This window comes from Amblyomma americanum, chromosome 4 (genome assembly GCF_052857255.1).
Source record: "Amblyomma americanum isolate KBUSLIRL-KWMA chromosome 4, ASM5285725v1, whole genome shotgun sequence".
NCBI classification, from domain to species: Eukaryota; Metazoa; Arthropoda; class Arachnida; order Ixodida; family Ixodidae; genus Amblyomma; species Amblyomma americanum.
The window spans coordinates 129,756,980-129,784,351 of record NC_135500.1 but is presented as its reverse complement, the minus strand read 5'-3'; the positions used below and the strand labels follow the sequence as shown (position 1 = coordinate 129,784,351).

The 27,372-nt window shown below is 48.7% G+C and overlaps 2 protein-coding genes across 4 annotated transcripts in view; both read right to left on the bottom strand.

The window, feature by feature from the left end:
• Positions 1-2,571: 2,571 nt before the first annotated feature.
• Positions 2,572-17,545, bottom strand: LOC144128355 (glycoprotein 3-alpha-L-fucosyltransferase A-like). Its single transcript, XM_077661700.1, has 6 exons — positions 17,198-17,545; positions 15,062-15,291; positions 10,995-11,292; positions 9,091-9,274; positions 6,308-6,462; positions 2,572-3,193 (listed from the first exon to the last, which is right to left on the bottom strand). The coding sequence occupies exons 1-6, from the start codon at positions 17,521-17,523 to the stop codon at positions 2,836-2,838; spliced, it is 1,551 nt and encodes a 516-aa protein (XP_077517826.1). The 5' UTR covers positions 17,524-17,545; the 3' UTR covers positions 2,572-2,835.
• A 2,406-nt stretch (positions 17,546-19,951) lies between these two features.
• The window catches only part of LOC144128354 (glycoprotein 3-alpha-L-fucosyltransferase A-like), a 34,834-nt gene continuing 27,413 nt past the window's right edge, over positions 19,952-27,372 (bottom strand). Inside the window, exons 6-7 of one of the 3 annotated variants that reach the window (XM_077661698.1) lie at positions 24,711-24,865; positions 19,952-21,498 (exon numbers count right to left, since the gene is read on the bottom strand). In XM_077661698.1, the coding sequence (XP_077517824.1) occupies positions 21,180-21,498; positions 24,711-24,865 (474 nt within the window). In that variant the 3' untranslated portion in view covers positions 19,952-21,179. The remainder of the gene's footprint in view (positions 21,499-24,710; positions 24,866-27,372) is intronic. The other 2 variants (XM_077661697.1, XM_077661699.1) reach the window with 2 other exon arrangements.

The following is a 27,372-nucleotide window of genomic DNA, read 5'->3' as shown; positions in this document are numbered from 1 at the left end:
CATTGCTTCCCAAAGAAGGTAGACCACTCACGTGATTAACTTGCTGCGCTGAGAAGACGTGCCCTTGCGAGCGCCGTCGACGTGTCACAGCACAACACCGCACAGAACGACATCTATGCGACTATTTGGTCATCGCTGTGGAAGAGGAAGAAGAACGGAGAACTACCGTTCATGTGCATCTTGTACGTGTGCCCATCTTTTCGAGGACTCAAGTTATGCACAAGGCGGGCCCCCCTCCTCAAAGCCCAGTCACTTTATTCAATCGCTCGCCTACCTCGCAAATATAACTGCTCGAAGGACTTTCTCTTGGTTATAGAGCTTCGTCATATGTCTAATACACTTCACTTGCTGGCCAAAGAGAACGTTGTATTTAAAGGGTATAGCGTACTAGATTCGTAAAGAGAACGTTGACAGGAGTTTTGGATGGAATGGATAGATTTATTGGCATCCACTTTGAATCAGGACGGTTGCGAGCGCCAACTTGCCTGGTTTGTGCACTTTAGTGTGTGCCCTCTGTGATCATGCCATCCAGTTGGGCTTCTGATTGGGCGTATTGGAAGGTGGGTGGGGGACAGGGTCAGGTGCGGTAAAACTATCCTGGTTTTTTCCCCAGCCCGGAGGGAGGCGAACAGTAGTTCTTTTTCAAGCACATATGTTTTGTTCCTCGGCTTCTGCTCTTTCTCCAGGGATAATGTATTTTTCTATCATTAACATCTTCCCTTCTCTAAATCGGACGCAACTACGTCCTTCCTTTCTTGAATACATTTGTCTATCCAATAATTCTTCAGCCTGTATTCACCAGCTGCACTACAACAGCAGCTAAAGGACAATGACGTTCTGCTCGTAGACTAGAAGTTACGGCTTCGATTCCAGCGCCATCGGCAGCATTCCAGAAGAAGAGGAATTCGCAAGCGCCTTTGTTCTCAGACACGTATCCGCACTTAAAAGAACACCAGTGCATAAAAGTTAATCCAGATCCCTTCCTTACTGTCAAACTGAGCTTTGACAATAAGATACATCATCATCATCTCCACAATAATTCAATAGACAGTTTTAGCTGTGCGTACGCAAGTGCTTGCGTACGCAAAGAGCTACGGCGCTGCGTGCGTTACGCTGTCCGCTCCGAAGTATAGTTTTAGCTGACCGTGCCGTAGCGTCCCTCAGGCGCACGTGGCGCCATCTAGTGACAAGAAGTCAAACCACATCAAAGCTCGGTTGAAAAAAAATTCATCCGTGATTACTGATAACTACTGTGAGTGCATTGGGAGCCTTTTTTGTTCCAAGAAGAAAAACTATGCAAACCGAAGAAAATGCAAGATCTGGCTAAAAGTTAGAAAACTGCTTCGCCAGGTGTCGTTGCTACGAGGAAAACACACTGAATATAGTTAGGCTTAGGAGCTTGAAGATCGCCAAATTATCTGAAAAACAGGGGCTAGTTATCGCTTATACCGCTACGTGTGGGCAAGATTAGGCGAAATAAAAGCGAACCGCTACCATTTTAGCGAGCTATTGCGTCGGAGAATCCAGCGGCGACATGTATTTATTCCGAAGCGGGCGAGCAGGGCACCGCCATCTTGTCAAAGTTAGCGTACGCAAGCCACGCAAGCGCCGCAACGCAAACTCCGCTGGCTAGCGTACGCAAGGCTACCGTACGCAAGACGCAAGGCTTGCGCTTGCGTTCTGCGCATGCGCACTACCGTCCCCGCAAACTCCTCGCGTCCGCTAACTATTTGCGTACGCACAGCTAAAACTGTCTAATACTTAAATTTAAAGCAGATATTCTGTGCCATTCCAGTGCTCCTCAGAGCAGTGTTTGGCATGCGGGTTCCGTGATATTTACACATGCACACAACCATCAGCAATGAGCACAGTCTCTTTGTGTGTTTAGAACAGCTTCTTTATGTGTCGAAATTATGGACGGTTCTGCCAGGTGGCTATGCAGTGTTACACAACTTATTCGTATAAGAGTGGATGCATATAATGTTTCTGCCCTGGCGTCGAGGGAAATGCCGGATACTCAGCTCCTATAGTTATAGATAATTTATGAGGTTCACACCAACCACATTTCCCTGCCTTCTGCGTCAGCAGTCGCCTTTGTCGTTGCAGATATTGCGCACAGCATAGTGGCTTGTACATACACTTGCGCGCTGTTTTGTAGATTATATTTTGCATTAGGTGTGTTTGGCGCATCATAGCCATAGTTGCTTTTGCGCCATTAAAACCAATATAACTAACTATTTTGCATTAGGATTGCTTATTTCTCCCCCCCCCCCCTTTTTTTTCTCTACGCAACTGCTACGGCATGCAGTGTATGAGCCATATTACTATCTTTTGAATAGCAGAATGAATTGGATAAAAATTTATTCATAAATCGGCACAACAGTTCTCTCTGCAGTCACTGTGGCGTAGAGAAGACTCCACTTTAGAGACGCCACAGTGACATCACCGTTCTGCGTATTATGTGAGTCGCATAGATCCACTGACAACGACAAGACAATGGTCTAAAATGGAATGCAGGTGCGTTTCTGGAAGTCCAAAGTCTTAAAACACAGGTACAGAAAACGCATTAAAATGTGGGCTCGTACTAGTCCAACCGGAGACATCAAGCAATAGAAGAAAAGCGGGATGACAGCACGCGATGCAAGCACGGGGAGTATATAAAGGGGGAGGGTGCCAAAGAAGATTAGATGGATGGCAGGAAGAGACAGGGCAAGTCGATGGAACAGGCAGCAAAATGCTTTACAAGTTCACGCAGGTGCCTGCGCTGTTGCTGTGTTTCGAGTATACAAACACATAGAGAGGAGGTCTTGGTAAGTTGCATGGATAATCACTCATTCACGCGCGACGGCGTGAAGCGAGCGCAATGGCAGGCGGTAGGGGTGGCTCGTACCCCGCCCTGCATGCACCGGTGTGCCACCACCGGTACACGTCTTCGGAGCGGCGCTTGTGCGGACGCGGCGGCGCGTGCAGCAGGGCGCACAGGCGGCACCAGAAGTAGGTGTTGACGAACTCTCCGGTGCCCTTCCATCGGAAGTACTCGTTGTACAGCGTCCGGTTCCGGCTGAGCACCAGCAGGTACTCGGCCAGCTCCTTGGGCGACCGGAAGTCCTCCACGTGGATGTACGAGTGGTGCGGGGCGGCGGCGCGGTACTCCTCGCGGGAGGCACCCATCACCACCGGGACCACGTTGTGCCTGTCAGGAGACCAGGGGGAGGGGGTCGAGCATGGATGCTGTACTACCACATGTAAATATAGGAAAAGAGATCCACAATTGGGAAACAAAAGCGCAGCATAATGAGTTCATTGCGACATGATGTTATGAGAAAAATCTTTGGCCGCACCATAACAGCCCATTAGTAGAGCCATTTGCCGTCAAATTTGGCCCTGCGTGATCTTGTTTCCTCGTGCACCACCCTCTGCGATGTACCACTTCGCTCCGTTAACTCCTCATTGCCGGAGATACTGACATTCCTCCGTTCTCTTCTACCCTCGCGGGTCCCTTGTTTGTGAGTGTCTTCCTCATTGGCCTGTTCTCTCAGCCAACCGAAGAAAACCGCCAGTCGTCAATGCCCTGTCCAAATTACGTTGTTCTCACACAAGTGATGCTTTTAGAGCAATTACGTTTCCTACTCATTTCCTTACCCGTCCGCTATCTATCGCATTGCTTAAGAACTCTTTGTCTTTTTACCTGAGACATTTCCAATGACCTCGCATATTTTCATGTCAGTGCCACATGGCTGATGGGCTGCTGCGATCGATAAGGCCTCCTTGCATACGTCGTACCGTCGAAAACAACTCTCGCTAGAGTCACCTGTCTAGACTGTCGCCCCTTTTTAGGATTTTAATCCTTCCTTTAACCTTCCACAATCCTATTTAGAACTCTCATCAGGCACTGTGCGCACTGGATTGCTCGAGCGCCCGTTCCGCACGTCAGCCACTCAGCGTCACATAGTCAATGAAAACGTGGATGAGGTAATTCAGCGAGGCGTACCAGAGCTTTTCCACGGGCCGCTCTGTTCAGCTGGAGGAAATGGAAAGTTCCATCGCGTTATATACAGTGACTGCCGTAGGCTCAACAATGTCTCGTGCGAAAATCAGAGTGTTCTATCAAGAATTGATGACGCCGTTGATGGCCTGCGGGGCGCATTTCTTTCCTCCTTATTCGGTTTGCGCCCCGACTATACACAAGCAGGTATGCATATATACCTGAAGCTTATCGTCCGAAAACCATTTTTGCCTTTCGCACAGCAGTTTGGCACTACACTTTGATCTCATCCAAAAGGCCGAGTACCCGGTTTCGAACCCGACCGCGGCGGCCGCGTTTCAATGGAGGCGAAACACAAAAGGCGCCCGTGTGCTTTGCGATGTCAGTGCACGATAAAGATCCTTAGGTGGTCGCAATTATTCCGGACTCCACTAGAGCACCTCTTCCTTTCTTCTTTCACTTCCTCCTTTATCACTTGCCATACGGCGCAGTCCGGGTGTCCACCGAATATGTGAGACAGTTACTGAGTAATTTTCTTTCCTCAATAATAATAACAATAATAGTAATAATAATAATAATAATAATAATAATTGGTTTTGGGGGAAAGGAAGTGGCGCAGTATCTGTCTCATATATCGTTGGACACCTGAACCGCGTTGTAAAGGAAGGGATAAAGGAGGGAGTGAAAGAAGAAAGGAAGAGAGAAGTGCCGTAGTGGAGGCTCCGGAATAATTGCGACCACCTGGGGATCTTTAACGTGCACTGACATCGCAAAGCACACGGGCGCCTTAGCGTTTTGCCTCCATAAAAACGCAGCCGCCGCGGTCGGGTTCGAACCCGGGAACTCCGGATCAGTAGCCGAGCGCCCTAACCACTGAGCCACCGCGGCGGGTTTCCTAAAAAACCAATATTCAATTTTTTTTCGCACCAGGGAACGTTCTGCCGTTGCAACGCCTAGCCACGTTTTAGCGAACAATGAACACTGTTCTCAATTGGTAAAAGTGACCGATGTGGCTTTGTTAAATCGCCGATATCATCAGTATTTTGCAAACATTTTTTTCCATATTTTCCACATTCAGCGCACTATGGCTTCTCAGTCTGGAGCTACAAAACTGCTACTGGGCTGTTAGGGTCCTGACTGTATTTGGACACGTTGGCTGCATGAGTCGTGTTCAACAAGAGCTAGTCAAATTTCCTTCAGGTCTCATGAAATCGAGCATTCAGCACACTGTGCTTCGTTTTGGTCTTGCATCCGATACTACGCCGTTATACACCGGCGCACCGACAGATATCCACACTGACGCCAGCGGTGTAGGACTAAGGGCAGTTCTTACTGCTTGCATGAACATGCTATTGTCTACGCCAGCCATCCTCTTACTGAAATTGAATCCAACTATTCTGCTGCGGAAATAGAAAGTTTAACCATTATTTCGTATATTGTAAAATCTCACCCCTACGTATGTGGCCGCCTAATCAACGTCATCACTCACGGACCATTATCCGCTGTGCTGGTTCGCTCCCTGAAAGGTCTTTCTGGCCGTCTCGTTCATCGGGATTAGCGTTAACGGTAGTACGACCTTGTAATTTATCGGTCTGGACGCAGGCATTCGGAAGCCTACGTCCTCTACCACCGACCTCTATTATGCAATCTTTATGCCGCACCTCTGTGTTTAAGATTCCTTGTCAGCTGAGATCGCCGACTTACGCTGTGAACAACGCAACGACGCCTAAATTGCCTCGCTCATAGTCCTCCTTTCCACTCCTCGTCACACCTGCTTCCTTCCTGGACATTCTACTGCCCTTCAGCCCATTTTAATTTCCTTCCTGGATGAACTCCTATACCGCAGTTAATAGGTAACCAACGAACAAAAATCGCTGTTGGTCATTCCCCGGCACTGCTCGAACATGTGCGCCTCTTTTCAGGATGATTCCCCCCTCCGGCCCCAGTGCGCCTACGCCAGTAGCCCCGGGCGCGACTTGTACCGCTGTGTTCATAACTTTGTTCGTCCCTGTCCAGTCTGCCAGCGTCGAAATACCCGTCCTCATAACTGCGCTGTTCCGATGGCACGGCCATTGCCATGCCTTGCACGACCATCTTACCAAAGTCGATCTGCACGCATCATTTCCAACATCTCCAGTTGGGGACCATACCATGGCCTTTTGCAGCATCCTTCAGCATACCTTTTACTCAACTACATCGTGAAGCCTCCCCGCGTCCTCTTCCTACTAGTTCTCTACGGCCTAGGTGTAATGCAGCAGGCCGGCGCCGATCTTAGATTTGGACATGTTGCTTGGAAATACTTTTCGCAGCGAGTTCACTTACCTCAGGGCGTTGAAGAACTTCTCAGTGATGTAATCCTTGCAGTTGGCGTTTTCAAAGGCCAGGTAGAAGTAGTAGTCTCTCTCGACCATCTGGTAGCACATCTCGGTTTCATATCGCGAGCAAGTCAGCGATCCGCAATTTCCGTAGATATCAACCTGTGGGGCGATTAGGAGTGCAAGAAAAGCAATCAGGAACTCTAAACTCTCACTCAGGATGCGCGTGTTGTGTGTGTGTGTGTGTGTGTGTGTGTGTGTGTGTGTGTGTGTGTGTGTGTGTGTGTGTGTGTGTGTGTGTGTGTGTGTGTGTGTGTGTGTGTGTGTGTGTGTGTGTGTGTGTGTGTGTGTGTGTGTGTGTGTGTGTGTGTGTGTGTGAGAGAGAGAGAGAGAGAGAGAGAGTACGAGAAGGCTGGCGCCGTGTTACCGTTTCCACGCGTTGAGTTGTTTTCTTGAAACTGAAGAACCGCACTGATCTATCCCTGTGCTGTGTCTCGCCTCTCCTTCCCTCGTCCTTGTGCCGATGCGCTGTTTAAGCCTCATTATGCCATACCAACTTGTTTATCAGTCTGCGTTGTTGGTCTAGCCGTTGCATCATGAAGATGTCTAAGCCAAAAAACACAGGCCACGTGAGAAAGCTGAAACATGCTTTCCGCTGACCCAAACCAACGATATCTCTTTTTAACAACGTTATGTGTCCTAAATGCTCTTCTGCTCAGGTTCATTTTTTTAAAGCGAGATTTATTGCATCAGGGCATCAATGATGTACGAAGGTGTGATTAAAGATGTAGTAGTGATTAAATTAATGGAAAAAGGCTAGCTGATTTGATGAAGTCCAGTAGAGAACGATGGTATAGTCCCTGCGTCCAGGCAATATATGAAGCAGGTTTGCCACCATACCTAGTGGCGTAAAAGAAGTTTTCAAGAATTCATAGATTTTGAGCACCTTATAATTAATCTTTGCCTCAATAGAAGACAGGCCTGCCACACCGTGAGATGCTGTGCACTCTTCAGATGGCAGTCTTCTGACAAGCTAAAACGGGCTTCTGACAGTTCAGCGTTCGTGGTATTCGTTCTTTGTCTTTCCACCGTTGTCCTGCAGTACCGAATCCCATTCCGATGACAGCTTCATTAAACGCGTATAATTTCCAATCTAACGTGTGTGATGCTGCACGGTAGCTGCTGTTCCATTCGATTAGAAGTTAGGAGTTTTTTGTAGTGCTCGACAATAGAGTCAGGCGCTCCGTTTCACTGACTATCACGAAGATGACAGCTATAGAATGAAGTACTCTTGCGTCAGTGGTAAGCCGCAGAAGAATGGAATGACGAGCCAGGTGGTGTGGAAACATATTTTTAAAAAAAGTGCGTTAGGAGGACGTAGGCCGCAAGGAACAAAATTTGACCGGGCGCCCACTGACTCTTAACTGGCAGGAGTTTTATTCAGGTTCGAAAATATTATGGAACGGAGCAATGAAAAACTCATAGCAAAAACCTTGGTAGTGTTATCATAATTGTTTTGAGATATCCAAGATTGTAAGGCAACTGACGGATGCCTGATGCAGTTTTCTTGGTCTTATATGGTAAGCCTCTATAATTTCGCATGTTAAAAAAGGTACAAACGCACAAATAATATCCAAGTATTACTTGGCGGAGTGAGTGGGAAAACTCAGAAGCCGACACCGACAAGCCCACCACTTAACCACTCAGGAAAAGGAGTGTTCGGGATAAATACTACCACATGTTTACGCTCTGCTACGTAACGCGCAACACTTAGCGAAAGTTGTCACTGTGCTTCTGCCTGTCTTTTACTTCCGCACAGCATTTCAGTAGCCCAGGTTGCCGCGATATCGTGGGTTTTTAGGCTTAGCACTTCGGTAAAGCCTAAAAACCCACGACAGCGTGGGTTTTTATATATCGCAACGGCGTACTGTCACGTGCGTGGTACTGATCACGTGGGCAGCTATGGTAACGTGACCGGATGTTTACGGTATACAGCATGCAGTCCACCTGGGAGGCTTCCGCATAATAGCTTTCGCTTTAAAAGCTGACAACTACAAGAAGTGCCAGCAGAGCAGGAACCGCTCCTGCATCGCACACAAGAGACAAGATATACGAACATCATAAGCAACTCCGAGTTGTCCAACTACAGTCAACCTACGCCAGGCGTGGGGTTCCCTGCAAAATTTCGCCGCTCGCCAGGCACAAAGGCAAGCGAAGGCTTTCAGCAAACTATTAATGGACAAACTTTTTTCCCTCCAGAGGGGCAACTAGGTAAGTTCGAGAGAAAGCGCATGAAGTTGGGCTAGATGGTTTTCCATTGAAATGAAAATAAACTCAGAGCAAAAACGGGACACGAGAAGAACAGCTACTGGTAGCTAAAATTATGGACAGGAAATAGACTTGATCGAGACACCGATAACCGATCGTCTGCCGAGGTAACGCAGTAAACTCCATGCACGTGACTCCATGGCAAGGGGGCGAAAGCCGGGAAGGCGGATAACAAAATAGGGGTGAAAATTAAAAATTTGCTCAGGTTGGACAGTCGGCGGGTGGTACGTGCAAGACAGATTAAACTGGAGATCGGCGGGTGGTACGTGCAAGACAGGTGAAACTGGAGATCGATGCGGGATACATTTGTCCTCAAGTTAACACAACCCAGCCTATAACTGCATCATTTCAGCAAAATAGCGCATCATACATGAGAACCTATACAGAGCTGGCCAATCTAAAAATCCACTGTGTGACGGCAGTTCTCCCTGATGTCTAAACGTGCTTCGCCGCTCTTGGTACCTGTATGTGCTCCTGCAGCTTGTGCGCGTAGTGGAGACGGTTGTTCTCGGTGTGGCAGTTGGAGACGAACCAGGCGACCATCTTGGATTTGTTCCGGGTGTAGTCGTGGTCGCGCCTGATTGCCTTCACCAGGGGGTCGAAGAGCACGAACTTCTCGTAGGGCGTCACGATGTCCGAGTCCTTTCTGCGAAAAGAAGAAAGAAGGAAAAAAAAATGAAGGGAAGCAGGGAAGCGAGGTAAAAGAAAAAAGAATAGAAGGAGAGGAAGGAAGGACTTCTCGTTCTGCCATTAGAGATGGTCAAAGCATGCTAACATACGAAGTAAAAAAAATGGCTACATTGTACCTATCCCCATGACCTGATACACGCAGATATCAGTAAGAGAACAGACTTTGTAATAGGTATAGGCGCGGAATTAATGCAATATAGAATGTTTGTATTTTCCCTCCTTGTTTTTAAGGGCAATCGTTGTTAATTTTTTCAATAAAAATCAGAGTTCCTTTCGTCTGTGTCTTCTCGTGCTGTAATCTCCAACTAGCTATAACTCCTGCATGCTTACTCCAAACGCACATGTGGCTTATGTGAGTCACAGAAGCTTGCACGGATGTAGGAAGTACCCAAGAAACCAACGGTTTAGTTGTAGCGGCATAAGCTCGAGTGCAGAGTCCAGAGAATTTTCGCAGCGCGTAAGAAATATGGGGTCGTATTTTATAAGCTGTCCATTTTCCATTGTCCATTTCGCGGCTATTTGTTCCTCTGTCACTGGCCACTCAGATATAGCCGCGGCTTTCAAGCGTATGTGAGAAGTGACCCGGCTATTGGGTGGTTGCCGACGGGACCTCACTAATGGCTTCATATCGCAGCCAATGGCAGCCAGTGGTCAGGTCCGGTCGCCTTCTGTTTATACAGCGCTGCGATGCAAGTCGCTATTGGTAGCACGCCACAGCCAATGTCACCCAACGGTGAGGTCTGGCTGCCAACCACTCAATGTTCGTGTCGCTTCCCACAGACACTTGAAAGCCACGGGTATATGTGAGTTACCTATGGCAGAGGACCAAATAGACGCGAAGTGGTCAACGTAAAATGAACAGCTTATAGAATACGACCCTTGGTGTCGCGCTGTTTTAGGAGGTGTTTCGTGATATGGGGGTAACGTTAATATCTTGTTGACTGTACCCGAGCAGGTCATTCCTGGGCGGGAAGAACACGTTCTTAGATAGCTGTGGATCCCGCCAAGAAAAAAAAGGGGGTTCAAAATGGCAGCGCCTCATGCTCCGCTCACACAAGGTCCGTATTCCTCGTGTGTGCGTGCACGAAAACAAACAAACAAACAAACAAATAAGCAAACAAAGGTACGCAACCTCTCGGTAAGCTGAGCAAATCGAATGCTGTGCATGTATTTCTTCTTCGGGAGCGGCAAAATGCTCCGCTCCCAGCTTATGCACCCGACAGACACACACAGTCATCTGTGAGAAGGTTGCCACGCGATCTTACCACGCTACAGAGCGAGCACTGATTGGCTGCAAAGTAACCACACTCAGTTCGTCAGAGAGAAATACATTTAGGGTGCCAACGATGCCGAAAACATGAAAAAAGCTTCACCGCCCAATGCCGCACAAGACCGAGAAAGACCTATATTAGGATACAACTCAAGATCGTAGCGGCAGATGCCCCTAAAAGGAGGCTCTCCAGCCAATGGCGTTGGCCGGCTTTCATGACGCCGCGGTTAACGCGATTATTGCAATGATTAATTCCTGTCACTCCATGCGATTTTACGCCAGCAGGGTACAGAGGATTAGCCACGCCGTCGTGATTATCGGTCGACGCTATTGGCTGGAGGACCGCTTTGAGAGGCATTTGTCACCTCGTTCTTGAGTTGTATCCGCCTATAGGAGCCGCACGCACCTGTAGGTAGCCGTCCAGTCAATGCCAAGGGCTCCCCCTTCTTCGAGGGGCCCGTTCATCGGATTTTCGAGCAGGTAGAGGATCCGCAACCCCTGGTTTCTTCCTTTCTCACCCGTGGGCCGGTAGTAGCTACTGTAGCCGTCCTTGACTATGGTGGCGTCCACCTTCACGCCTTCGGGTGCTCTCCTTCGGTACACTCGGCACCTGTCCACGGGACAGCGGTCCCGGAGGAAGAGTGTCTGGCCGTCCACGAAGTCGTACCAGCTGCCGTCCAAGACGATCGTCTTCAGCGATGTGTCTGCGCGCATGTTAAACGGTGAACGCATGTAACTGTTATACAGGTTGTTTCACCTAAAACTGTACACAGTTTTTAAAAATAGGCTTTCTGAGATAGCCGCCGCGGTGGCTGAGTGGTTACGGCGCTCGGCTGCTGGCCCGAAAGACGCGGGTTCGATCCGGGCCGCAGCGGTCGAATCTCGATGGAAGCGATATTCTTGAGGCCCGTGTACTGTGCGATGTCAGTACACGTTAAAAAAACCCAGGTGCTCGAAATTTCCGGAGCCCTTCACTACGGCGTCTCTCATAGCCTGAGTCGCTTTGAGACGTTAAACTGCCATAAACCAAACCTTTTTGAGATAGAAGAGCGCTTTTTTCGGCATACCATTATCAGTGGTGAAGTACATCAGAATACAGCTAAGACGTGCTAACTAGCAGGCTGGTTAACTAGTATTGAATAGTTAACTATTTAACTATCACTGTTAGGCTCCTTAATTATTGAGAGGCGTCTGCCCCACCGTAAGTAATAGCCATATCAGTTTTTAGAATTTCGAAAACGCGTTTACAGTCGGCGTTGTGGCCCAACAAATTTTGGCTATTTCGACGAGTTACGTGCACTGGGAAGGTTGCTTTGCATGCAAGCTTCTCTAAAGAGCATGTATTTTGGCGCGATTTTGGTAGTCGTTTAAAGAGACCCTGACCACCTTCTGTTCGAAAATTTGCTATACTTTGGCGGTTGTCAGGCGTGGGCACTCAGACATGCTTGGAAGCCTACTCCGAGCCTACCAGATCTCTAATTACATTCAAAGACAACATATTATAAGGACGTTCAGCGTCGCTTTCCGGAACCCTGTAAGGTTCTCCGGAGAGCAGACGAACGGCTTCTTCTCAAGACTTTTACAAATACAATGCTGTGCCCGGCAGTATTAAACACTTCAATTCAGAATTTGATGGTGGCTGCAGGCTGTGCGGAGCGACGTTCTCGGACGTTTTCCATATGGTCTGGGGCTGCCCTTCCAATCCCCACCCTCCCCAGTCTTTCATCTCCCACCCTTCTAGGGAGGCCTGGTAGGCGGCGCTGCTCAGCTGCCATGACCTACAGTCCCAACGGACCTTGGTCGCTAGGGCGCGAGCGGCGCTAGACGCCATTGGTGCTCCGGAATAGGAGCGCCACCTAGATTTGTGAGGAGCTGGGCCAATTGGGCCTGGGCCCAAACACCTCCTTGTACATAGTCAATAAATGTTTACCACCACAACCACCACCCTGGGACGCAAAGCCGCAAAATGTTTTCAGAAAAACTCATTAACAGCAGAGTTACAGCAGTCGTAATCAAGTGATTTCGCCACACTTCTGCCGTGCCTGCTTCGAGTCCGCTTCTTTGAGTCCCCTTCTGACAACAAGGGTGTCTGCACGGGTCGGAGTGGCACGAATGGGAGCACTATCAGCATTCAGTCAACTCTTACTCGCAAAGCACGGGTGTGAAGCATACCTGCTTCTTCCTCAGTATTTTTGTCTGTAGATAATACGCTGTTTTTATTGGTCGATGCATAAGTAAAAATGACTTAGGTTCATGCGACCAATAACATTTACCTAAATTTCCGTGGCCTTTACGTGACGAAAATGACTTTTAAGTTGCCATTTCTTTACTGCCCACCGCTGCCGACCGCTCAGTGACATTGGCGTTCGGATACTAAGCAGAAGAACGCGGGATTTAATACCTACCTCAGCAGCCGGTTTACGGTGGAGGCCAAATGCAAAAACACCTGCGCGCTGTGCGGTGTCTGTCCACATTGAACAACACCAACTGAAATTTACCCGTAAACCCTTCTACTATGTGGTGTTTCTCATAGCCCGACGTGTGGCTTTAAAGCGGTAAATCCAGCGTTCCATTTCTGTTGGAAACAGTACTAGTGATTCGTAACAAATGTAGGGTAGAACTCGCCGTAGCTATATGTAGGTGAACCTGGATAATCCCACATGAGAGGCCAACTCAAGGGTAAGCGAAATTTTGGTGAAACGACGGCAGCCCTTGACGCTATTCTCAAAACATCAGTGAAGAAAAGCGAACGTTGTGCATGCCCTGTATGTGAGATGCTGCAGGCTAACTCTGCGATTTATCGGGCAGTTTTTTCAAGTGCACTGGAAAGCTTTCAAATGCGAAGCAAGGCAGTGCCAGATAATGCAACGTTCATTCGTTGAATCCTGGACCACGTCTGTACACTCTAAACAGAAAGTAGTAAGCTGTCCCCTAGAGCACTCCCTTAGACAGCTTACTCCTTTTTTTTTTTACTCCCGTAAAGCGTTTTTAAATACACATGATATTCTTTCCGAGACATCATGAACTGCGCCTTCGCGCACGCCTATAAGTTTAGAGGGGATATTTGTGCACACTATACTGTGGTTGATGGGCCCATCACGTGTCTTGTTATGAGTCATGTAACGGCTGAAAAAAAGTTCGTTGGATGCACTTAGATATCTCTTAACTGCGGGAGGGCGAAAGCCGTTTGCGACTCATTGCACTGATTCGAATTTGCCGCGCTTGAATTCATTTCACGACAGAGGAGAAGAGCAGCTGGCGCGAGCATGGCAGAGCAAGCGATGACGTCACGCAGCGCATGCGCAGCGCGTCGGCAGTTGCTTTGCGGCGGATCACACTGCTTCGACGTCCTTTCGTCTGATGTGACGTCATCATCCACGTTTCCTCGTTTTTGAGCAATTTTTACCAAAATTATAGATCTTTCGACGATCATAGCGTTGCGTGACCTTATGATCACGTGACATCACAAGGTCACGTGACCTAGGTGGCGATGTAACGGACGGGTGGTCACCGCGAGTATGAGCCGTTAAAGGCTATCGCCTTAAAATAATCATTGATTTCGGCAAACGGAGCAGTGCTTGGCTGAGTGTGAAAGAGAAGAGAATAGAAAAATTGCGGGGATTGAGGGGAAAATTGAAGGGCGGTCAGTTGGGTTGATGCAAAGGTGATGCGAGAGCATTCTTCTAAACGTCCTTCGTGCTATCATTGTGCAGCCTGGACCCGAAATGTGCCACTACGACCAAACCACTACTTGTACCTTCACTAAGCCGCTATCGTCATTAGAACCCAATCGCTATCAGCGGTCGCAGAAGTCTCCTTACCGGTTGCTATCGCCGGTGTATCATTAGAGCCGGGGTTTCATTATAGGCGGCGTGTCATTATAGCCGGTATTTCATTATAATGTGTGTGATGATTGCCATTGTATCATTATAGTCTGCGTGTCATTATAGCCGGCGTTTCACTGTAGTCGGTGTGTCATTATAGCCAGTGTTTCATTATAGGCGGTGTTTTATTATAGCCAGTGTTTCGCTATAGCCACCTGCCATGGTTGGTAGGTGGAGGCTGTACACACGATGCCGACGCCGACGCGGGAAGTTCTGCCGTCATGGCCCGCCTAATGCTCTCGAATTAAAAGAAAAGACAGAATAATCCCACGAAGTAAGCAACATGAAAAGCAAAATTCAGAAAGCAAAAGATAACATGAACGACGCGTGCATATCGTCTTTCCCACACATCAGCAGTTCTGAGCAAGGCATGCCCTCACGATAGTTATAAGCCTGCTCTCTTGGTTACCCTCGTACATGTGTGTTCCTGGGTTCCAGTGGCTTCTTTTGCATACCACTTTCTTCTTCCTTTTTCTTTTTCTGCTACCACATCTGGGAATTACTCGCACTTCGTTTAATTTCCCTGGGTATTGCTTTTGTGCTTTTTTAGAAAAGGGTTTCGGATCTCTATAAGAGCTTCACCACTCACTGGCGCTCTTGGGCCCCGCCTTGTATCCAGGCGGCAGGTACATGAGCTGCGCCACAATGCGGTCGTCGTGCGGCGCCCCCGGGTCGGGCCACACGCCGGCCACCCGCGAGAGCTTGCTCGAAGGGCGAGGCCACTCGGTGCCGTTTTTGAAGAACCACGGCAGTTGGCGTCTCGCGGGCAGAGACACGTCCACGCTTCCGTCATGCCGGTGGTCGGCCGCGTCGTCGTCCCTGCAAACGTTGTTCATTGAGTGCAGCACTATTTACTTATATCATTTTATCAATTCCCCTCCCTCCCCTCCCCCACTGCGCACACACCCACACGAGCACTGTTCAAACGGGGAATGGCTTGGGCCGTTGCCAGAGGAACCGCCAGTGGAACCGCCAGAGGAACCGCCAGAAAGCTTGTAAGCGGCCCCCAGGGCCACGGCACCGATATCGTAGCGTCTCAAAGCGTTGCCGCACGCATTCAGACGCACGTTTGCACGTTTTGAGGGAGCTGGGATCTTGTATTGGCGTTTAACCTTTTGCTTCTATGCCTGTGAACGGCAGTGAAGCTAATGGCCGTGCATTAGTCTATGTTTGCGGACAACATACGCGTGGGCAAGGTATACTATTTTTGCGACAACCGGGCTGAGCACGATAAAAAGAAAGCAAAATGATTGGCTACTTGACGCAGATGAATGCATTGCAAGGGGGGCGACGGCTTCCATAAGTGCGCTTTTGTCACTCGATCGCAAGAAAACACTCAAGTCTGGAAACCGTTGCCTTGGGCATAGTCTCACTCGACTACGAGCAAATTGGGAGACGGAATGGAAGCTACGGTTGGTTCGCAAGAAACAAAGCGCCTCAGAAGAACCGGTATTATCTAACCAAAGCTACCGAAAATATTTCTGTAAAAAAAGGCGCAGGCTTAGGAAATAAACTTGGACGCCATAAAGACTGCGTAAAAGGCCCTACGGGGCACATGCAGCCATGTTGCAGTCACTGCCGTTCTCATTGGCGAGGTCCTATTGTGACATCGGATCAAAACTTGACATGCAGGATATGTATGATACGTAAATTCTTCTTGGGTAGTTAGCAGACTGTATCAGCTTGAGTAGAAGCCTCAACTTATCTCGAAAAAAACCTCACGGAGAACAAGCAGAGCAGCAATGTGTCGTGACATTCGTTGGCTAAATGCATCGTTCATTTAGGCCTTCCGGAGCAGTGGCTAACCAGTCATCCAAGTTCATTAAACCTTGGGTATCCAAGAGCAGGACTTACCCAGCGCTAAATATCTAAAGGATGTTTGCAGCTCCCATTTTTTACTCGGTTGTGTTATGGTTCCGGGCAAACACAACGTAACACGGCGCCTTGGATTATGTACTTATCATGAACGATGAAGGTTTTATTCAGCAGTCATCGTCTGCTGAAAAGATAAGCGGGTAGGTCTAAACAGTACGACTTGTTATTGAAATAACACTGCTTAAATTAAGGACAATGCAGTGAGCTATGGAAAGAAAAATGATAGGTGTAACATTAAGGGACTGGAAGCGGATGAAGTGGGTGAGGGAACAAACGCGGGCTAATGACATACTAGTCGAAATCAAGAGGAAGAAATAGGCTTGGGCAGGGATTGTAATGCGTAGGCAAGATAACCGCTGGTTCTTAAGGGTAGCGGAGTTGATTCCAAGAGAAGTCAAGCGTAGCAGGATGCGGCAGTAAGTTAGGTGGGCGGATGTAATTAAAAAGTTCGCTGGGATACGGTGGCCGCAGCTGGCAAAGGACAGGGTTAATTGGAGAGACATGGGAATGGCTTTTTCCCTGCAGTGGGCGTAGTCAGGCTGATGATGATGATGATGATGATGATGATGATGTTGGATTCCCGCAGAAGTGTAGGGACATTGTCCATGGCATACACCTATTTCCACAAGGGCTACGTTATTCAGTGATTCACGTTGTCCCCATATGGATGCTTTTTGTGAGTTCTTCTCAATCCCAGCTTCAAAATACCAAAAGTACTTGGCTACCATGAGCTGCCACGATCCAGCCCGAGCTCCGCCTTCATTTCTTATATCCGTTAAGACGCCGTAACAGGATCTCTAAAACACCAACACCACCACACAGCCTTGAGTGCGCCTCTTTGCCAACAGACCTGAATATCTGGCGCTCCATAATCCTTTGGGCCCGCTCCGTCCTGCTCTCGCGGCCGTCCTGCTGGCCTCCGCGAGCCTGGTTGTTGCGAAGCTCGGAGGGCACCGGCTGCCGCATCCAGGGTGGCACGGCCGTCTCTCTGTGGGCCGCCAGCTTCACCTGGAAGGCGAGCAGCACGGCGCAGCTGACCAGCACCATGAGCATGATGCAGTGGTAGAGGGTGCCCGCGTGGGGAAGGAACGACGGGAAACGCGCAAGCAGCGATGGTGCCATGCTGCGGCGGCGGCAGACAGCAGCACGAGGGAATTCAGGCTGCGTGCAAAGCATGCGGTCAGACCGAGCTCAAACCAAAAACAGTGTGCGAGCGTGAGCACCAATGTAGTGCGCGTTTAATGACAAGACACACAAGCCCTTTGTCTTCCACGATCATCGTGGGACGCTGCCGATTGGCTACGCGGCAAGTCGCTCGAGAAATATTCGGCAAATAATTGCAGTGGGCAATTAAGTTCCTCCTTAAGGGCATAACGCGATAGCGTAATGGGTTAATTCTCATATTTGGAGAAGGGCCTTCTCTACTTTACATTCATAGATGTCTGGGGAATCCTTATGCCTTTCCTGGAACAGTGGTGCTGCGGTTAGTTAAGCCATGCGCCCCTGCCCAACGATGGCAGCTGCTCCCATCGATGGGCCTTGTGCTGCCCAGGCTGATCTTCCCAAGCGACCAACCATTAATTTAACTGCCACCTGCCATGGTGGGCAGTTTGCTAACTATCCGGTGGGCAGGTTGTGATGACGCTGCAAGGTCACGTGACCTAGGTGGTCCACCTGCCTCCTACGTAGCTCTCTGGCGACCAGCTGACAGAGCCATGCCCGTGATTTTTCGCTCACAGCGCCAACAACGCAGACACCAGATTTTCTGGCGAACGGGGCCTTTAGCGCTATTGCGTTAAAATGCAGTTTTAATGCGATAGCATTAAAGGGCCCGTTGCACAGAAAAGTCGGTGTCGCTGTTGTCGGCGTTGTGAGTGATAAATAGGGTGGCGTAAGGTGGCCACCCCCGGGGAAGCAACCTCAGCGGGCATGCTAGCTCACGTGACCTTTACGACCGACCCACTGGATAGTACACAAACTAACCGCCCTGGCAGGTGGCAGTTAAATTAACGGTTGATCGCGAGAGGTTGCTCGGGAAGAGAAACTTGTGCCGCACAAGGCCCACCGGTGGCAGCACCTGCCATCGCAGGGCAGTGGCGCATCCCTTAACCTCTGCACCACTGCACAAGGAGTGGTATGAGGACCTCCAGGGAGATACGAATGCAAATTTGAGAACGAACTATTCCTCATATTTGGGAATGAAATCATTTACGCCATCACGTCATATCCTTAAGGCGGAGCCTAAGTGTACCCCCGCTGATAGTGATTGGGTTCTAATGACGATAGCGGCTTAGTGAAGGTACAAGTAGCGGTAGTGGTCGTAGTGCGTTCTAATGACTCGGGGATGTGCAGATGTCGGGAATTTCACCGGACGGAGTAGCTCTGCAATTCAGGCGCCATGCGCTGTGGCTTCCGGCCTGCAGTGTATATACCTCTATTCTCCATTCGTGAGATCTACTCGGCATTTTGCACTTTTGTGCCGGGATACGGCATTGCCATCGGCGGCTGTAGGAAAAAAGGGAGAGGCTCACCTAATGCTGCTGTCGGGAACAGGATGCACGGTGCTCTAGCACCGATGGCTTTCGGATACAGCGGCGACAATGTACTCTTCTTCTTCTTCCCCTTAGTAAGCATGTCTTCTTCTTCTTCACCCCAGGTATATGGCACATACCCACGCGGGGGGATTGACCAAGGTGTAGTTGAATAAACAAAGAAGTTTCCATGGAAGATGATGACAAAAATGTAGCACCAATCGTGAATTTTGAAAAATCAATTAATAAAAACAAGAGAACAATATGGCATCACTGCTTCCTCTTTCTTCAACCCTCTTTGTAGGCTTGATGCCGATGATGATTTCAAGGCCTTGTACTTTTCTCGTCGTAAAAGGCGCCAAGAAACGTGAAATGTGGGCCACTGGTTTAAGCATCTGATACGCTTTTATCTATAGGTATTTCATTGGGTATGAAATTCCTGAGAAAATACAGGCCATTGTGATTGGTCATTGTGCATAGAGAGACAAGCATGCATACAAAAAAGATTCCACGTTTAATTCCTTTTGTATAACCATTTGTTTACGAGACACGAACGGAATCGTTAAGGAGCAGAAGGAATCTTGCACGGGCGTGTTTGAGATGACGGGATGCTGTTGAGTGATGTGTGTGCGGAGGGGGGAGGGGAAAGGTGTCGACACTATGTCAGGCATTAACTTACACTTATGTCTGCCTCCTAGGCATCTGTACTTGCCTGAATAAAATACTTTGACTTTACAATGAGTTTCGAACGACTCGGTGCATGTGTTCTGAGCTGCGATTTTTCAACGAGGGATTCCTGACGGCGCTGTCTATTTAATTGCACTGGAGAAACAGTGCCCGGCGCTTTCGGACAACAGCCGCGGAGACTACAGGGAAGGTGTGCTTCATCCAGCACCGCCGCTGACGCTCTTGCTTCCACACTGAAGCTGACTGTCGTCCTCGTCGGAAGCCAGCGCAGGGGGCGCTCGAATCGAAGCTACCCTGTAGTTCTATCATCATCATCGTCACCGTCTTCGTCGTCGTCATCAGCCTCACTACGCCCACTGCAGGACATCTCTCACCAATTAAGCCTGTCCTGTGCCAGCTGCGCCCACCGTATCCCCGCAAACTTCTTAATCTCATCCGCCCCCTTAACCTTCTGCCACCCCTTCTACGCTTGCCTTCTCTTGGAATCCACTCCGTTACCTTTAAGGACCAGCGGTTGTCTTGCTTTCGCATTACATGCCCTGCCAAGCCAACTTCTTCCTTTTGACTTCGACTAGGATGTCATTGACCAGCATTTGTTCCCTCACCCACTCTGCCCGCTTCCGGTCTCTTAACGTTACACCAATCAGTTTTCTTTCCATAGCTCGCTGTGTTGTCCTTAAGTTGAACCCTTTTCGTTAGCCTCCACGTTTCTGCCCCGTAGGTCAGTACAAGTAAGATACAACTGTTAGATACTTTTCTCGTGAGGTACCCTGGTAGAATGCCATGCATGGTCTGAGAGAACCTGCCAAATGCGCTCCAGCCCAATCTTATTCTATTTATTTCGTTCTCGTGATTCGGATCTACGGTCACTACCTGCCCTAAGGAGACATATTCCTTTGCTCTTTCCAGCATCTCGCTATAGCATTCGTAAGTGTTGACAAAAAAAGAACTGCGCAATAAAGACGTGGGCGAGGCAGAGGGGACAGGCGCATCATCTGTAAGCATTGTTGGTCTATCGAGCATTTTGCGCGCTTGGTAAATGCGTATGTACAAAAACGTTGTGCAGAGAGGAGTGTAACTCACCCCCGCTTTGTGTTATGCTCGCTTAATTGCACTTTTTTTTTCTCCTTAAACTCCTACAATGGGCGACGTATGCGGAATATTTCAACATCTGATATCGCAATAAATCTGATATTTATTCATAAACCAAAGGAAGAATAAGTTCCTGTTGCATTTTCTGTTGCCCGGAGCAGGCTTCGCGTACAGAAGCGACATTGATGTTGATGTTTTGTGCGTTATCCATAGGCACTGATGAAATGCTGAACTAAAATGGAATACATATTTACATATATTATTGAGTAAGTTCGAGCGATTAAACACAGGTGCAGAAAACGAAGTATATAAGGCGTGCTCGCACAGGCTCAAGTGGGGAAGAGGCAAGGGGAGAGGGGAGAGATGCTGCTTTTCGACCGCAACAGGCACGCACAGGATGACTGATAGCGATGGACTTGTGATGAAAGTGGTATCAGTTCGCGTTAAGTTGCGCAAACTATTGAGTGTCATTCACGCACAGCGGTCCTGAGTGAACGCAGTGGTCGACGGCCGTCAACAACATCAGAGCGACTCGTTCACAGCCCTGCATGCACCGGTGTGCCACCACCGGTACACGTCCTCGGAGCGGCGCTGGTGCGGACGCGGCGGCGCATGCAGCAAGGCGCACAGGCGGCACCAGAAGTAGGTGTTCACGAACTCTCCGGTGCCCTTCCATTGGAAGTACTCGTTGTACAGCGTCCGGTTCCGGCTGAGCAGTAGCAGGTACTCGGCCAGCTCCTTGGGCGACCGGAAGTCCTCCACGTGGACGTACGAGTGGTGCGGGGCCGCGGCGCGGTACTCCTCGCGGGAGGCGCCCATCACCACCGGGACCACGTTGTGCCTGCAGGAGACCAGGGGGAGGGGGGGGGGGGCATGGATGATGTACTAGCATATGTACAGCATCTTGAAGCGAAAAGCTTCACTACGCTAAGTAAAGGAGTCTTCGGGTAACTTGACCCCTGATCTTGACCCCGTGACCTTTATTTGACCTTTGACCTATGACTTTTGACATTGGGTGACCTCTGGGTTGACCTTTGGTCTTAAGAACATCCGATGGGGTGACGCGAAACCACGGGATGACATTCGATGGGGGTGTCGAAAGACCATGTGATAGCACGTCATAGCCACGCGGTCCTGTGGGTATATATAGAACGGTTGTTGCGAGCGTGCAGCGGAGCCGCCATGGACGATCCTCAGACGCTTAGTAAGCGCCCTTGCTCCTCGCTGAAATCAAGGTTAGTCAAGTTAAGCCACTGCCAATTTTTTTAAAGTCCTTTACACCGCATAGCTTTTCAGCCGTACAGTGGGGCACTTATAAAACCTCTGAAGCTTTAAATATTCGCAGAGAGAGGAGATATACCTTCGTCCTGTTGGTCTTTTTAGGGTTGCCGCAGTGACCTCACTGTATGGCTCAAAATAAAACTGTGTGGCTTGAAGACTTTTTACTAAGGATGTACATGCGCCCACAGAAATTATCGGCACACAGAAGCCGCGAAAAATGCTGAAATGCGCCGCATTTTTTAATGCTGAGTTGAGAGTTAAGTAAGATATGCATTTCGATCAGGGAAGTGTAGAGTTTCTAGCTGATTCTTACACTTCGAAGCACTTCAGCACTTCTGTCGTTTCGAGGTTCCAACTAATCACTTTGCAGACAAAAAATGTTAAAAAAGTATAAAATTGGCGTTTTTCAAACCACGTCATCAAATGTATGGTAACATATTCTGCATCGTCCCGGACTATCATAGACCGCGCCGGCTTGCCTCCCTAAAAGACCTCTGGCCATCACGCTGGTTGCACTTGTTGATGTGGGATTAAACAGTTTGACGCTGGCGCCCTTTGCCGCTAATCCCTATTATGCGATTCACAAAGTGTACTCTGCTTACTATGGCCTTTGAACAGAGCGGCTTCCTCTGGGTTGCCTCACCGCCAGCAACCCTGTCTACCCAACCATCACCGCGCCGTCTGTTCCGGGCGATCTACCGCCATGCACGCCACTTTTCCACGAGTATTTGATTACAGCACTGCCTTAATTACACTCATAGAAACGCAAAACTTCGACAACTATACTCTGGCGCATGTGTCTCTCTTCATGGAGACCCCGAGCGTCTAAGCCAGCTTTATGGGTTTATGAGGGTTTAACGTCCTACGGGGCAGAAACGTGGAGGCTAACGAAGAGGGTTCAGCTTAAGTTAAGGACAACGCAGCGAGCCATGGAAAGGAAACTGATAGGTGTAACGTTAAGAGACCGGAAGCGGGCAGAGTGGGTGAGGGAACAAACGGATGTTAATGACATCCTGGTCGAAATCAAGAGGAAGAAATGGGCTTGGGCAGGGCATGTATTCGAAGGCAAGATAAGCGCTGGTCCTTAAGGGTAACGGAGTGGATTCCAAGAGAAGGCAAGCGTAGCAGAGGGCGGCAGAAGGTTAGGTGGGCGGATGAGATCAGGAAGTTTCCAGGCATAGAGTGGGAGCAGCTGGCTAAGGACAGGGTTAATTGGACAGATATGGGAGAGGCATTTGGCCTGCATTGGGCGTAGTCAGGTTGATGATGATGATGATGATGATGACGACGACGACGACGACGATGATGATGATGATGATGATGATGATGATGGTGGTGGTGGTGGTGGTGATGGTGATGATGAACGTCCCAAAGCAACTCAGGCTATGAGGGATGCCGTAGTGAAGGGCTCCGGAAATTTCGACTGCCTGGGGTTCTTCAACGTGCATAGACATCGCATAGTACACGGACCTCTAGAATTTCGCGTCCATACAAATTCGACCGCCGATGGAGGCGAAATTCCAGAGGCCCGTGTACTTGCCAGCTTGTCCAAACCTTTGTCTGCTGCCTTTATCGGTAGTAAACTTTGTTCGCAAGTTTCCTTGCGTCAGCCGTGTCTGCCACTGTCGAAAAACGTTTCTAGCTATTCCGCTCATCCAATGCAGAAATCACAATACCGTGCTCAAGCATCTGAGAGTTTTGGAGTTGCTGTCTTCCTTGTACCTTAATCCTTCCTTTCATCCGCATGAACGCCTTGCACCTTAATCTGATACACTGCCACTGATGTGCGTCTGAGTGTGACGTTGCGCCTTTCATTCTCCATCATCTCTGTTTCCGACATAGCTCAGCAGAAGTATAGCTCAGTGACCGAGGACGTACTTGCTTCTGTGTGCTATTGAGGACCACTTTAAGGAATGCCGCACTATTAATCTCACCACTGTGGCGTGCAATCCTTGGACCAATGGCCAAGCATTCGATCGCACCCTCAGTGACATGCTCTCTAGCTATATTATTGACCCTGACCATACCAATAGCAGGCGGGTTTAACTGGTGGCTAGTTCTCCGTTTTTGTTTGCGGACGTAAACATATCTGCAACTTGGACACCATACTTCCTAACTAGCCTGATGTCTTCTCAAGCTCATTCCGCTTCCGAAAACCATCACGTACGGCGAGAAATGACGTTAATGTGCCAGATCGTTTGCCACTGAAAACCGCAGGTGACAAAAATGCAGCCGTAGTGCTCCGACCTTGTCTCCCGCAACCCAAGTACCTTTCTCGTGTAGCTAGAGTTCCTTCCGCTTGCCCCTGTCTCTCACCGAACCCCGTTTTCAGAGTCATGGCCCTGGCCCTTAGCCTGCCTTCCAGCAAACTCCTCTAGTCTGATAAATCGTTAAGACCGTCAGCGTCTCATCTTTTTTCGCCACGGTGTAGAGGTGAAGATGTACTTTGAGGCGCAAGGGCATCTGTGGCCAAAGAGCGCCATGGCACAAGGTGTTTTTCTTCTACTGAAGGTGGGGACAAAGACCAATTTCCCAAACATTCCACCCTAAAGAAGCCGAGCACCAGACCAGGCGGAAGCTTGTACCCATTGTATCACCGGTGGGTACCCGACGGCACTGTAGATCGAACCCCGCACCTCCCGCAAGCGAGGCGGATGCTCAGACCACTAGGCCACCAGTTGCCTAGTGGCCACCAGGTAATTCAAAAGACCGGTGCAAATCTTAGCTTTAGACGTGTCGTCTGGAAATGCGTTCGCAACCGAGCTCACTTACCTCAGGGCATTGAAGAACTTCTCAGTGATGTAGTCCTTGCAGTTGGCGTTTTCGAAGGCAAGGTAGAAGTAGTAGTCCCTCTCGACCATCTGGTAGCACTTCTCGCTTGTGTGTCGCGGGCACTCGAGCGGACCACAGGTTCCGTAGATGTCCACCTGCGGGGCGATGAGAGGAGAGGGTTCAGCGAAGAGCGACAAAGCTGTCAAGAACACATACCGCCTTCCTTCACTCAGCGCATGTGTTCTATGAGGGCATCAGAAGACTGCCGTCGTGTTGCTGTTTCTGTTTCTTAAGCCTCGCTAGGCGACACCCTGCAGACTGTTTCCGATAAATCGCGATCACTCGATCACGACCGATTTTGCCATGTTAAAGACGGTTCGCAATGTTAGAGTGATACCTGAAAAGTTCCGGACTTGGCTGACAGTAACGGTCATTCTGCTCCCAGCGATCCGGGTCGGGGTTGCCCTCACACGAGTCATCACTCGGAAGTGGCCTCAGTACCGAGAATTGTTTCCTCGGCCAGGGTGTCCGGTATGTAAACACGATGACATTGAGGCCGACATTCATCACTTAACTGTGGGACTGCCCAGCTCTCAAACCTACAAGGATCCAGCACCTGATGGTAGCAGGTCTTTCACCAAGTAACCCTGATTCATACATTGCCTGGGCGCAGGGACCGTACCATCGTTCTCTACTGGACTTCGTCTAATCAGCTAACCTTTTTCCATTCATTTAATATCTACTACGCCATTCATCACACCTTCACCCGTCATTGATGCCCTGGGGCAATAAATTTCGCTTAAAAAAACTGTCAATTATGGGTTGTTTCTTTTCGCTGGATGATACTAGGTTCCAAAAGAACAGTTTGCTGCCGGGCCATTCGTCCGTCTTCCGACCTGCTTGGCACCGCCAAGTAACATCTGGTGGAAGTACGGGGCATGCTGAGGATTCCTCCTCTGAGCCACTGCATATGCTCTAGACCTGTCTCAGTGTTGGTTTACCAACCGTCTTCGGCGGCTGAACAACAAAAAGAAAAAACTATACAGACAGGCAAAACTGAATGGTCTTGTGAGTTCACATGACAAATACAGAGCATGTGAAAAGGATTATAAGGCACTATTAAAATCTACTCGGCGCAACTTTTTTTCTCATGACTTGTCTTCCATGCTGAAAAATAATATTCGCCGTTTTTGGCGTGTGGTAAACCCAGTAATTCGACCTGACATCACTCTTACAGATTCTGTTGGTGTTCCCATCCCTGAGTCAGAGTGCGCTCAACTTCTTAACGATGCGTTTGTAACTGTGTTCACAGATGAAGACATTACACCCTTGCCTACATTAAGCGCACTAGTGGAACTAACTATGGACGAGATAGTCATCAGTGAGCCTGGTGTTTTATCTCTACTAAACAATCTCAAAACATCTTCTAGCGCTGATCATATGGGCTTCAATAATAAAATTTTAAGGAATACATCACATAGCATTTGTTCCATGTTAACCGCATTATTTTCCCAGTCGCTATCAACTGGCACCATTCCTAACGACTGGCGCATAGCTAAGATAATACCCATTTTCAAATCAGGTGATCGTGCTTCTCCGCTTAACTATCGTCCCATCTCCTTAACAAGTACAGTTTGTAAATTACTCGAGCATATTATACATACTCAGGTCATCAACTACCTTGAAGATCATAACATTATCTTCGATCATCAGCACGGTTTTCGCAAGGGCTACTCATGCGACACCCAACTTGCCGGTTTTATTAACGATATTCATGCACTGATTGACGCTGGTTTCCAAGTTGACGCAATATTTTTAGATTTTTCTAAAGCATTTGATCGCGTTCCACACCAAAGGTTGTTGCTTAAACTTTCCCAACTGAACATTCACCCTAATATTATTGCATGGATAGCAGATTTTCTCTCATCTAGAATTCAGTTCACATCAGTTAACAACTCTAACTCATGTTACGCTAATGTTACGTCTGGAGTTCCACAAGGCAGTGTACTGGGACCTTTACTTTTCCTTATCTATATTAATGACTTACCCAATTGCGTGACGTCCAGAATCAGACTATTTGCTGACGATTGTGTGCTTTATCGACGTATAACCTGTAACACTGACAGCCAGCCACTGCAGTCTGATCTTGAAGCGATAAGCACATGGTGTTCTAATTGGTTAATGCCTTTAAATCTTTCCAAAACTAAGCTCATGTCTTTCACTAACAAGCCACGTATTCCTACCGCCTACTTTCTTGATAACAATAGTGTAGAATTCACCACAAGTTACAAGTATCTTGGCATTAACCTACGATCCGACTTATCATGGAATCATCATATTAATCTCACTCTTGCCTCCGCTAACCGTACTTTCGGACTTCTCAAACATAATTTAAAAGAGGCCGCGACACATGTAAAAAACTAGCATACACCACATTAATCCGTCCGAAACTCGAATACGCGTCTGCCATTTGGGATCCTCATCAGAATTATATCATCAGTAACATCGAAGCCCTGCAAAACCGTGCTGCGCGATTCATCTTTTCTGATTATTCATGTTACACCAGCGTCACCTCATTGAAGACTAAAGCCGAGTTAGATAACTTAGCACTACGCCGAAAAATTTCCCGTCTGTCACTTTTCCACAAGCTTTATCACCATCC

What these genes read in the sequence shown, in the direction of transcription:
- LOC144128355 (XM_077661700.1), bottom strand. Translation starts at nt 17,523, where the DNA reads ATGCTTTGCACGCAGCCTGAATTCCCTCGTGCTGCTGTCTGCCGCCGC. An exon ending in GACTGGACGGCTACCTACAG is followed by an intron (nt 9,275 to 10,994) that starts GTGCGTGCGGCT and finishes TTCTTTTCGCAG; the next exon opens with AAAGGACTCGGACATCGTGA. An exon ending in AGCTGCAGGAGCACATACAG is followed by an intron (nt 6,463 to 9,090) that starts GTACCAAGAGCG and finishes ATCGCCCCACAG; the next exon opens with GTTGATATCTACGGAAATTG.